The 13451-nt window shown below is 39.5% G+C and overlaps 1 protein-coding gene across 1 annotated transcript in view; it reads left to right on the top strand.

Moving 5' to 3' along the window:
- Window positions 1–672: 672 nt before the first annotated feature.
- DCBLD2 (discoidin, CUB and LCCL domain containing 2) overlaps window positions 673–13451 on the top strand; it is a gene marked incomplete at both ends in the record, with an annotated part of 62275 nt that continues 49496 nt past the window's right edge. The window contains one exon of the mRNA XM_084231705.1: window positions 673–892. Coding sequence (XP_084087831.1) covers window positions 673–892 — 220 coding nt within the window. The remainder of the gene's footprint in view (window positions 893–13451) is intronic.

The raw sequence follows: 13451 nt of genomic DNA, 5'->3' as shown, positions 1-13451 counted from the left end.
GCCGGCGAGCGACCGCCTCTGCGGGATCAGCCGGGGCTGCGGTCCCAACAATAACAGGCGCTCGCAGTGCGCGGGGGCCGCCGGGGGCCCGAGTGCGGAGGCGGAACCCGACTTGGGGAAGGCGGGTGGGACGTTTCCCAAGGCCGCAGGGGATTGGAGGAGAGAGATGAGGGGCGGTGCAACTCGTGAAGTGGGCCGGGCAACTAACGGGGCGACCGAAGAGAGAGCGTGTTGATTGGGCGGCTCGGAGGGAGACGGACCGGAGCCGACCGCGGATTGGCCGTGGCGGCCTCGGAGGCGTGGCCAGCGCGCAGCAGAGGGAGCGCGCGGAGCGGGCGGCCGGCCTGCCAGCCAGCGAGCCGGAGCCGCGGGCGAGCGGGGTCTGGTGGAGGAATTCGGCGCGGGAGGCGCGTCCTCCAGCCCCGCCGCGGCAGCGCGCCGCCGCCCGAGCACTCCTCTTCCTTCCCTCCCCTCCCCTGCGCTCCGGCCTGGGGTCTCGGGGCGGGGAGCGGAGGGAAGGGGCGCGGGAGGAGGAACCGAAAGCCGAGTGAGGGGCGGAGGGGTCCCGGCGCGGGGCGAGGCGCGCGCTGCCGCTCGCGCTCCGGCCGTGGCCCGGCGCCTGCGGGGCTCCCCGGGCGCCCGCAGCATGCAGGCGGACTGCCGGCCACCGCGATGGCGAGCCGGGCGGTGGTGAGAGCCGGGCGCAGTCCGCACGGTCCTCGAGTCCGGGCCGCGGCCGCCGCCCCCGCCCGGGCCGCGCTCCCCCCCTCCGGCTCCTGCGCCCTCCCTGCGCGCGCCAGCTCCTCCTCCTCTTGCTCCTTCCCCATGCCTCAGTTCCTCCTGCTCGTCCTCATCCTGCCCCTGCTGCTCGAGGACGCTGGAGCCCAGCAAGGTGAGCAGAGCCCGGGTAGTGTGTGGCGCGCGGAGCTCCCAGGGCCTCGGGGAGCCCCGGGGTGCCCGGGCGCTGAGCCGAAGCCGCGGCGCCCCGGGGAGAAGCCGTGCGCCTCCGTGCCCGGCCGAACCCGGCCCAGCACCCGGGGCTGGGGCTCTGCCTGCGGTCCTCCAAGTTGGCGCGGCTTTACTTTTGGGTAAGGCCATTTATTTTTCTAAGAAGAGAGAAGGGAGACGCTAAGAAGACCTCCTTTTTGGTATTGGATTCTTCTGGGGGGAAATCTGTGGCAGGAAAAAGTTTTGGAGATGTGATCCTAAAGTTCAGCTGTTAAATGGGCAGATGGACAGAAGCAAAGCAAGGAAAGAGCATCTGAAACCTATTAAAGGCAGGGAGTGTTAATTACTGTGCTTTGTGGAAGCCGGTGTAATTCATTCTGGTTATCTTCGAGTCTTGTATTCAGAACTTCTCCGGAAATCCAGCCTGCTATTCTGGGGGATGTCTTGGTTGGGTCAGACCCAAGGCGAGGTGAGGTGCTAAGTTTTAACGCGTTTCGCGTTAGAAGGGTAAGCCCTTCCAAAAAGTGACCAAACTTTTTTTTCCACCTACAGTCCTTGGAAACCTGTTCCAGAAACGAACAGAACTGTTTATTGAATAATCATCATTAATGGAAAGAGAATGCAGGGCTGATGTTTTTCTCCTTGTTTAGTAGTCTTTGCAGGCATTGAGCCGCAAGTTTTGAATCAGTTTGGCATCTGTTATTGAACACATTTTTTCCATTGCATTTCCCATTTTATTGCAGTGGGAAGGATAAGGATTTGGAGTGTTATGTATTGCTGGGGAGGTTTTCTTTGTTAAAAAATTGATCTCCACATTTAAATCCAACTAATTGCTGTTTTGTGGTTTTCAGTTAAGTGAAATCATGGCCATAGCCTGTCATTATGAAGATGCTGAAACCTTGACCCACCTGTAGAAATAGAATCTAAGGAAAAATCTGTTTGGTAAACTGACCTTTTTATATATAGGCACATTTCTACACAGTGTAATTTAAATTTTAGATGCCCAGTGTTTAGATTTTTGTTTGATTATCCTAAATGAGTTCTGAAACATATGCTTTTAATCAATTAGAATATTAAGTGCTTTACTCCAAGTATGAGAGCCTGTATTTATATTTCCCTCCTGGTAGAAAAAAACACCACCACCAAAAAAAAAAAAATATATATATATATAGATATAGATATCCACACACACAGGATAATAGATATGGCTAACATTTATTAGAACTCACTTTATGGCAGACGTTGAGATTTTACTCAACGTCAACACAACCATCTGAGATAGGTATTAATCTCATTTCCAAGCAAGGATGCTGACACAATAAGTACCTTGACACAGAAAGGAGATAGCTACATAAGCTGTATATGCTTTACTTCTTTCTAAATCCACAAATAGTATATATAATGCTTAAAAATAGTCTTGAAATAGTAAAGAATCAGTTACATATCTTCCTTTCAAATTAGATGATTTCCTTTTTAGAATTTCTCAAGCTCCATCTAATTAAGCATATAATGTTACCTCATTTGTTTCTAAGGTTTATTTCCATTTTTATCAGCAATTTAACAAATACGTTTCTCTTTCATATCATTTTATGTAAACAGTATTGTTTAACAAAAATAGAAATAGTGCTGCTATTAAAAGACTTGACTTCTAGTTCTTTTCAGTTGATTGGGTAAGTGTTGTTAAGTCATTTAATCTGGTACTGCAGTTTCTACATTGGTGATAAGAGAATACGTAGTTTTCTCATAACTTAATGAAAATGAAATGTCAAACACGGGAATTATGCAAAGGGAAATCATAGATATAAATGATTCTTTTTTAAAAATCTTTCTAATATTTTTCATTTGTTCCTTTTTTTGTGGTATAATTGGCTTATATTGTTGATCATTGTTCACTGAGTTCGTAATGCAACAACTGGTTAGGTTATATTTCATCTGAAAACTCAGAAGTGAGGTGGAATTTGAACTCCCTAATTTTTAAAATTTGTATTTCTTACCCAAAGGGCCCTGATGCAGTCTGTGGTGGCATTGATTTTGAACCAGTGTTATTAGTTGAACAGATGTGCTTCAAGGGTCCTCTGATATTCCCTCTGATAATTTGAAATGAGAGCTAGTTTCGAAATGGGAAGCAATGCTTTAAAATGCCTGTAAAATTTTTAATAGTGGGAATATACGTATTGATATAAGTTACAAGCTGGAGTTTTCACTCTGTAAGAGGTCTTAGGGAAAAATCTGGAATGAAATAAAATGGTAAGAGTTGTCTCTTGCTGGTAGAATTGTGGGTAATTTCTTTATGCTTTTCCAAACTTTCTGCAATTTTCAGATAATCAGATTAAAAAATAACCTGTGGAAAAAAATGCTTTGATATATAGATTTTTTTTTCCACCTCAGCCAGCCTGTGTAGAAATGCATTTAAAGAACTGTACTTTGAGCTTTATTTTTTTTACTCTTTCAGACATCATTTTGAAATCACAGAAGACACTACCCTCATTCTCCTGTAGTTAATGCACACATAGCCATTCCTCAGCAGATTTTTTGCTGACAGAGTAATTTATCTTTTTATTTGGCCCAGAATAAAATTTATCATTGGTCTGAAAACTTGTTGACTTTTCATAACAGATGCATGTTAACCAACTTTATTTCATTAATATACTTCTGAATAGATTCTGTTCACATTTACTGTGATGGTATTTTAGATAGAGCTTATATTTGTATATTTTTGAGTTGTAAGTTGATACTAAGTTTATCTTCAAATTGAAGGCAGCTTTTTCTGTAAAGTATGTCTTTCAGAAAAACTTAAATTGCCAAAACCAAAGCTGATTGTATATTTGCTACTGAATAAATTTATTTAATAGGGAGTAGAGAGTCTACTCTGAGTGAATTTGTGTCACCTCAGCTCAGGAATTCAGTTTCTTTATTTGTATTGTGGAAGGCTTGTTGGAGAATATTAATTTGAATGTAAAATACCAGCGCAGAAGAGGACTTTTAAACAAGTCTCAAATGGAGATTCCTGCTCAACAATAGCACTTTGATTCTCCTGCTTTAGTAGAGCTGATCTGTAGAACTGAGCTCCTGCTCTGCTCATTCCTGCAGGTGTGATTTTCGCCTCCTGTCTGACCTTTCCGCCTTCCGAAGCATCTCTTCTACCTTGTCCAGACTACTGCTTCATCAGGGGATGTGAATTGTGCTTCAGTATAATTCAGATTTCTGCTGTGCTTCTTACTCTGTAACTGGAAACTTGCTCAAAGTACCACTAGCTTTTATACATTTTCAACCATTTGCTTTCCCAGGTACTGGGTATCTCTGCTTTTTCTCAATGACAACCTTTCTAAAAAGCAGACTACGTACATCTGTGCTGTACATTTTCTTAGCGTCTGGCACATAGCAAATATTAAATGATGATTTCCTTTCTTAACTTTGGCAGTCAAGCTTCTGCTCGGTGGAGACTCATTCAAATGGTCAGGTTTTAGTTTGGTTTGGTTTTTATTTACTCTGAAATACATGAGTTTTATGTATCTTTGCTGTTTTTACTTTGGTACACTTTGAAATTACGTAGACTTTGGAGTCAGACATACCAGGATTTAAATACTAGCATGCCTATTTTTGAAAGCCGCTTACTACTCTTAAGTGTTTTCAAATCTATAGCTCATCTATGTGAAGGCTGGGATCAAATCTGTTTGGATAATTGATAAATTTTCAGTTTACTGATGAGTGCATCAGTGTGTGAATAAAAATTTTGATTCTCTTTTCCCTACTCTGCAGTTGAAAATCTTCAACTGTCTACTGAGACACAGTGCTGCTTCTTCCTTCTGCCCCTTATCCCTGCCCATTTATTATCTAGGGAAGTTCTCTCCCTAGCTCAGTGAAAAGATTAAAGCCATGCAGTAGAGGAATGTGATAGCAAGGTATAATTATTCCCACGATATGTCCTTACCTGGCCAAACGTACCCAGAACTTAATCCTGGTTTTGTCCCTTCCCTTTGACCACTGCTTTGTCTCTCCCACTTCTACCTATTGATATGTTTCAGCTTTCTTTGATCTCCACCTTCAGATCATTTTTAAGTTCATGGTTTCTCTCTTTCCTCCTGGCTTGTCCTTATTTCCTGTTACCCTTTGGCCCTAGAAGCTAACACCGTGCATCTGGATTTGAGGCATACCCTGTCTTGCATGGATAGAGGTCAGAGGGCCTTAGGGCCCTGTGGTGAACAGAAATCCAAATCCATTTAAATCAGGAAGGAAGAGTATTGGGATTCTCTGATAACTTGTGTCATCTTAGTTAAGAACTAAACCAAGGGAAAAAACAAGGATGCAACTGCACCTTATTATCTCCATGTACAGGTGAGGGTATAGAGGTTAAGTGCCCAGCACCTCAGAAGTTAGCATAGCTAGCACTTAAGTCCAAGTCTGTCTGACTCCGGAGTCTATGTACTTTATATTATATCATCAAGTTACCTACCTACCTCTGGCTTGTTGGGTTTATTGTTTTTTTAAATCATTAGCATGTGTTAAGAATCTAACATGCCCTGTTTATATCTGTGACTACAAAGGGAAATAGAATGCAGTGCATGACAAACAGTTTTGTAGCTTGGTATGGTCAACTGGTGTAAATATGCATAATTAAGCATATTAAGTACAGTAAAGAGATTTTAATTATAGAAATGGAGGGAAAGACCAGAGCTTTCAGAATGTTTTCACAAAGGCAGTAACATTGAGTCTTTGCTACATGAATATGAGGAAGAAGGACATTCTTCATGGCAGAGTAGAATAACATGCAGAGGGATGGAGGCACATGTAGGGAGTCACCCATAGTTCTAGGGCTGGAACAAAGAAGTGGGAAAAGGTAGGAGATGAGATCTGAGGGGGAATCAGGGTCCAGATTTTAGTGGACTTTTTATCCTTCCTGAAAAGTTTCACTATTATTGTATCATCAGTGGAAAACTGTTGAAGGATTCAAATAAACTTCCATGACCCAGTTGGTGTTTAAGGGAAGCACTGGCACTCATAGACAGTGGAACTAAAGGGAGAAAGAACGCAAGGGGGAACCTGTTGGGTTGCCATTGCAAAGTCCTGCACTTGTTCAGAGGGACTAAATTCAGGCATTCAGGAAATAAAAAGTATAAAACTTAAAGACCATTTAAGTTTCAGAGAGCACAGAGTCAAATTAAATGACTGGTATTTTTTTCTTTTCTGGAATCCTTCCTGCCCCCACCTCCCTCATCCAATAGGATCTCTGCTTAGTCAGCTGTATCCTAAACCTATGTACACCATTAAGTGTCCATTACTTCCCCGTGGTACTTGTCATCCTGAAATTACTTTCTATGACTGTCTTAATTTACTGTATTGTGAGCTGTGCAAAGACAAGTATTTTTAGGTATGTTCAGTACTGCTCATCTCCTTGGGAAAGAAAGGTCTTTTGATCTAGGATAAAGCATTTACCAATCAAATACTTTGTCATTTTTATTGTCCCCTAGTACCTTGTACCATGCCTTACTTGTAGAAGATGTTCATGGAATGCTTGGGACATGTTGAGTGTGAGATGCTGTGGGACTTCTGTGCAGAAATGCTTAATATAAAATTGACAGCTTTGAGAACTAGGAGAAAGGTTGCAAATTGGAACTTTTTGCATTTCCTTGATGCCTGAAGTATGCAAGTAGGTGAGGAAGAATATACAGAGTGGTGAAAGAACTCTCAAGAATAGCAGAGTCAGTAGTAAGAAGATAAGTCAGCTAAGATGTTAGAAAAGTTGTAATTAGAGTTAAAAGAAGAACTTACATGGGTCAGGAGAGTTTTAAGAAAGAGGGAAGAAGTGGGAAAGATGGGAGGGGAAAAAGGGTCAGCAATGCCAGGTACTCTTTGTAGAAAGGTCAAAATAATAAGGATGAATAAGTATCCATCCTTTTTTTGACAGTGTCCATTGGTTTTTTTTGGTTGCTCAGAAACTCAGTGCTGTAATGAATAGTTTCTTTGGAAATGTAAGTCTGTGTTTCCTATAGCATCACAAATTGAGATGGCTTAAACAATAAATATTTATTGTCTTAAAGTTCTAGAGGCTGGAATTCTGAAATTAGGTTATTGGCATAGCCATGTTCTCTCAAGACTATGGAGGAGGAGCATTTCTTGTCTCTTCCTGGCTTCCCCTAGTTGCTATCTTCTGTGCTGCTCTGCATGACTGCATTCTCTGCCTTTGTGGTGTGTCCACATTTTCCTCCTCTTACAGGGACACCAGTTACTGGCTTAGTCTGCCAAAATTTGCATGGCTACATCTTAACTTGATTATACCTGTAGAGACTTTGTTTCTAAATAAAGTTACATTCACAGGTGCCAGAAATTAAGGCTTGACCACAACTTTGAGAGAGACAACCCAACCCACAATAGTCTGGAAGCTGAATTGCAATACACTGAAACTAGAGTGAGAGGAAAAGATATGACATCAAGAATACAGAACTGAAGAAATTTCTGTAAAATAAAGAAAAAGGAAGGAAGAAGATAGCAGATGTCTGGGGTCGCTGGAAAGAAATTTTTGTGGTTTTCTTTTGTTATTGCTGTTATTGTCAGTGTTTTAAGATTTTGTTAAAGAGTACATCCTAGGCCCCACTGAAGAGCTACCCTACAGAGTAAAAAATTTTTTTAAAAGGCAGAATTGTAGCTGTTATACAAATATAAAATGAACAAATGTCAAATATTTTATTCAACTCATTCATTATGAGGCACTAGTAAGTTGTTAAACCTATCTAAAGAGTATTTGGCAAAAATAAGTATTTGAGAAGCTAGCTGTGTATTGCTCTTATCTCTAGGTTAAATGGCTAAAATTGGATAACAGTGAGCAGGCATTACTTTTCAACTACACAGAAATTATGTGCATTTCTACCAGACAACAGTCTCCAAGTAAACACAACTTGGGACTTTCATCAACGATAAATAACAAGTCCAACTAAATTTTTTTAATCGAGGTTTATATTATTGTTTATAACTTTGGGAGTATAGTCCCCCCCCCTTTAAGTGCTGTTATCATGGTGCCCCACCACCCAAGCACCTGTGTCCACCACCTTAGTCCATTGTGCTCCTCCTTACCCTGCTGTCCCTCTGTTCCGCTCCCCCACCCCCTGGATTCCTCAGGTGTGTAATAAATTTTCCAGTGTTAGTTTTTTAAGTTTGGCTTTATCTCTTCCTTTGATTAGTTTCTCTGTAGGTGACATCAACTGGTATTTATTGTGCTACTTCTGACTTACCTTGCTTAGCATAATCCCAGCTCCAACAGCTTGGCACACATTGCTTGAGATTGTGTTTTTAATCCGATAAATAGTATTCCATTGTGTATAAATATCACATCTTCTTGATCCACTCTTTCATTTGGGGGCATTTCAGTTTTCATATTTTGGCTATTGTAAATAGTGCTATTGTGAACATGGGAGTGCAAGTTTCAAATTAGTCCAACTAGTTATTTTGCCCTTAATCCTTGGGTGGCTTTTAACCTCTGGGACATTTAAAGGATGTGCTTCTCACCCTATTTTAAAAAAAAAAAAATTGTGAAGTTTTAGATAATTTTTTCCGATATACTTGTTAAGATATATGGAGATAGAGTTTATAGCAGCACTATTTACAATAGCTAAGATTTGGAAACAACCCAAATGCCCAAAAATAGATGAGTGGATCAAGAAGATGTGGTACATATACACCATGGAATATTACTCAGCATTCAAAAAAGATAAACACATGCAATTTGCGGCAACATGGATGGAGCTGGAAGGGATCATGCTCAGCGAAATAAGCCAGAAAGAAGAAGAAAAATACCGGATGGTCTCACTCATAGCAGGAATCTAGAAAACTTAAATAAGGGACCAGGAAAAAGGATAACTATAAGAAAGAAAATATCAAAATCAACAAATAACTATGAACAAGAGACACTCTGTGGGGGGCGGGGAAGGGAGGGCTTGGGGTCAAAATAAGGGGGTTGTAATTGTGTGGGGAACATAAAAATAAAATGTAAATTAAAAACAAAAAGATATATGGAGATAGAACATCAGAATCTTTCATGTAATTAGCTCTTAGCGATTCTAATATAGACTAAAATTTGACAACCACAGAGTAATGCTGAGTGTCTTTGAATGCGCGTGTGAGATTGGAACCCATTACTCTAATTGTCACCTTCCCTTCCACTCCCTGGATTTTGTGGTTTAATTCTTCAGTAGTGCTCATCTCCTTGGTAAAGAAAGGTCTTTTGATCTAGGATAAAGCATTTGCCAGTCAAATACTCAAGGACACAGTGGCTAGGAAGGGAAGGTACCGGGAAGAGTACTAAACACATTGCACAGCAGGTCCCGGCAGAATAGGAAAAGAAATGAAGCCAGGACAAGATTAATAGATGGCAAGAAAAGTGAGAAGTCAAGTTCACACAAAGTATGCAGTGGGTGTAAGAACTGAAAGGTCAGGAGACTGACCAGAAAAGTTTTTGGGATTTCAGAAGTGGGAGTAGTCTCCAATAGTGGCATAAACAAAGTCCAGGTGGTTGTCTCCAGAGTGAGTTACTGAAGTGGAGTCGAGGTCATTGGGGAGAATTATGTTCTCATACACTTTTTTTCCTTTCACAAGACTCTATACTTGAAACTTTACAGCTGCTGTAAATTTATTCTGTTATTTTTAGCTAGGTTATAGCCAGATACACTGAATCACCATATGATTGGCAAAAGTCTGGTGTAATGTGATGATAAATAGAAGGCTGAACCTTTGAGCACGTCGTTATCTGTTAGGTCCCTCATACAAGGTGTCTTTGTATGCCACCTTACTTAATTCTTAACCCTTGTGATTTGAGTTGTTAGTGTCCCCATGTTAAAAAACAGGTTTAGCAGCAATAAGGTCAAGGTGAGAGTGAGTGTGGATAGGTCGCCTGAATTCACTGTATGATGACAGCCCATTTGCTTAACTGCTGTGTTCTGTGTAGTGTGTGCTTGGTGCAGGGTGATGAGGATGGCTATATCTCACAGTCCTTTACGTAATTCAGTTTTATAAATTACCATACATGCAGAGATGAGTTTGGATTTTAAAAAGAATGAAGCTGGGAGTTACTTTCCTATAAAATGCCATAGTGGCCCTCTTTAGACTATTGAGTACATATCCATTTTTCTCAGTAGAGGAAAAAAAAAGAGTGAAATTAAAGTAGTAATTTGAATTGTCTGGGATTTGTAATGATACAACTTAAAAAATATTACAGTAGTAGGACTGATATCAATTCTGGTCTAAATATTCACAATGCTAGATAATTTACTAAAAAAATCTTCATTGTAGCCAAATGAAAGAAGGACTTTTATACTCTTACCCACTTCATGCCTATTTTCAGTATATTATAAGATCGCAAAGGTGTATTATAAGATGTGACACAAGCAACACTTACTTAGACTTAGTCCGATCTACCAGTTCAGTGATAAGAAAATCCTTGAGAGCACACTGGTAAGGTATAAGATATCAACCTTTCCCTGTTGATAATTGTAGTAAAAGTTTTCAGTGGTCTACATTTTTAGCATATTTATGCAAACTTCCTGCATTTGTGTTGCCTTCTGATAAAGTATTTTTAGGAATGTTCGTATTAGTAAAATTCAATAATTAAGATAATTTTTATTAGTAATGTGACTAAAACGTGGGTGGTTGAAGGGTTACATGTAGTCAACATCAGAAGCACATCTTTGTCCAATAAAACATTTGATTTGAAATTTTGAGCAGCCTAAAATAAGCATGTGTTCTTTGTTGTATCAATTCACTGTTATTTAATGTTTAATGGTCTTTCTATATTCCCTAGAGATAAGTAGTAAAAAAAAAATAGTTATTTTCCTGGAATAGTATCAAAATTTGTATCTGGCTTGACACATAATGACCTTATACTCTCAGAGGAAGTGAACATAAGTTCTGGGAGCAATCCCCTTGATAAATCTGCAGCCAGATGCAGGAGTAGTAAGATCAAATTCCAGTGCTTTTTCTCCAGTGAAATAAAATTAAAGTGCAAAAATTACATTAACAGGCTTCTTCCTTGTGGTCAGTTATAATATAATCTGGTGGATGCCGTCTAGGGGAAAAGGAGAGAAAGGTTGATAGTGATGGTCGTGATGATCGGGTTGGGAACGTTGGAATCGTTGATGGGAGTAAAGGGATTGGTCCTATGATGTCCACTTTGAGTATTTTTTCCAGAGCACACTGTCCTTGTCAATTTTGCCTTGTGAAAATGAGTAATAGGTGGTCATTGATCATTATCCTTTCCAGTGTATGAAGCTAAACAAAAACTTGGGGGAAGTGTTATTCCTGAGTTTATCAGCACTCTTTTACTCTCCCATGTTTAAAGTTCCAGACCCAGAAAAATTATGTGAGGTCTGTAGTCTAATAAAAAGGATCTTTTGTATGCAACTCTGACCTTTAGGGTTAAACTATTCCCCAAATAGTACCCTTAATGAATAAAACAGCATTACCTTTTGCTCCAAATGAAATAGTCAAGACCTGACCCAGAACTACATCAGAGAAGTCCTAGCCTTTGCTCCCAGTGAGCGCTTGTTGACCTGGGTGCTACTGACTTTTAGGATTGATCAGTCTTCATTCTGGAGAGTTGGCTGGTGAGTTGTGTCATGTTTTAGCAGCATTCCTGACCTCTCCCCACTCGATGCCAGTAGTACCCCACTCCCTCCTGTTGGAACAACCAAAAAACGCTCCACACATGGCCGGATGTGAGGTAAAACCATCTACGTCTTTATCTACATCCATCTATGTCCTCTGTGCTGCTCAATGTGAATTAGGTGATTTGTTAATAAACAATGTGTTCTAAATTTTAGTTTTGCTTTTAAATATTTTGTCATATGTTAAGTATCTTGATAGGCTAGGCCTTGCTTTTAATAACTGTAAAAATAAAGGAATTTTATTAATGTGGGAATAAAAGTGAGGACAAGGTCCTTGATTTGAGAATTCAGCATTATGACTTGATATTTATTAGACTGTGTTTCACAGTACAGGTGAGTCTGGAATATATATGCAAGGGTGTATAGAATCACAATGTGAAATGTGTTTACTTTGGAGTAACAGAGCAAATCATTTGAAAACTGCTGGCAGTGAATATGTATAAGCCCTGTCTTCCCTTTTGAATGATTATTCTAAACATACTTCATAGCATTAGGTGTTGACCAGCCAGCCAAGTAATTTATCTAGTCAGGTTAAACTTTTCCAATAATCTTTGAAATATGAAACATTCAAACTTAATTCATTGCAGTAGATTGGAGACTTTCTTTTAGCTTTGGTTTCTGGTACATACCATCTTGTTTGCAAGAGAAGGAAGCTCTGAACTCTATCACATATTTTAGAACATTCTTGGCACGTTACTTGTGGACTGTTCATGCCATCCTCCTACACAAGATATTGAGAAAAGACAGCTCCATTTTAATTATTTTCTTCATCAGCATGCTTGTAAAAGCCCTGGTTTTCATCAGTTAGTATTTACTTTGTTAATTTTTGTAGAAATTACACTTTATGGAAGAAAGGGCAAGAAACATTCTGTGTATTCAGAATCAAACATAAAACGACAACAAAAATGTCTAAAAATTACTCCTAACACAGTGCTTGTATTCTCTTTGCAAAAGTTATTTTAAAATGACAACCTTATGAGTAAAATATTAGCATATGGGGAATACATTAAATATGACAATTTGCCATTGCTAAGTTATGAATTCAATTGTTAATAGGAAATTCTTGGCTTTCTGAATTCATCAACAGTTCCATCACTTAAAAATCTTAGTTTCTGTTCAGGAAGAAATTACACTTATGTTTTGTTACTGCATTTGTTCAGTGGCTATTATTAAAGCTTGAAAACTTCCAGAAATCATTTTCATCTTTTCAATAGGAAGATAATACTTGAGACTACTGTCTCTCTGTGTTGGGATAGTTATTTATATAACTATAACAAAAGTTATTTATATTACAATTCATTTATGTTCATAGTACAGGTTTTTATATCCCTGTTTTTAATTTAGATGATCTCCAACAGAGATATTTACGGTATTTTCGTGGTAGTTTAAAAGAAAATTTGTGGATTTTTAAAATCTCAGTTGTGTAACATTCTAGGTTGCATTTGCAACAGGTCAGTATCACAAAAACTTGCACATTTATTTCATGACACTGTCTATATTAATATATATTTGAGCTGCTATCCCTGGTTCCTGTATGGGCTATGATAACAAGTGTAGAAGATAGTTGAAGTTTAATGTTGAGTAAAAACTAAGCTTTATATGAGATAGTAGTTTTGGAGCCTAGATTACTAGTACTGACCCTAAAAGTAGACTGTGAAGCAATAGTAGTATGGATTTGAGAATAAAATTTCTTTTTGAGCAAAGTCTAGGAAGTAATGTCATTAGAATCTAGGTACAGAGTTACTGTTTCTTCATTAGAGTTAGTTTTCAATCTATTTGGTTTTCATAGCTTTATGTAGTTTCCTTATTCAGCTAATAATTATTTCTCAACTACTTGCACTAAATAGTGTGTCA

This window comes from Talpa europaea, assembly GCF_964194135.1.
Source record: "Talpa europaea genome assembly, chromosome: 4".
In the NCBI taxonomy this organism is placed as follows: Eukaryota; Metazoa; Chordata; class Mammalia; order Eulipotyphla; family Talpidae; genus Talpa; species Talpa europaea.
Note: the sequence above shows the minus strand (reverse complement) of the source record. Positions and strands in the feature narration are given on the sequence as shown.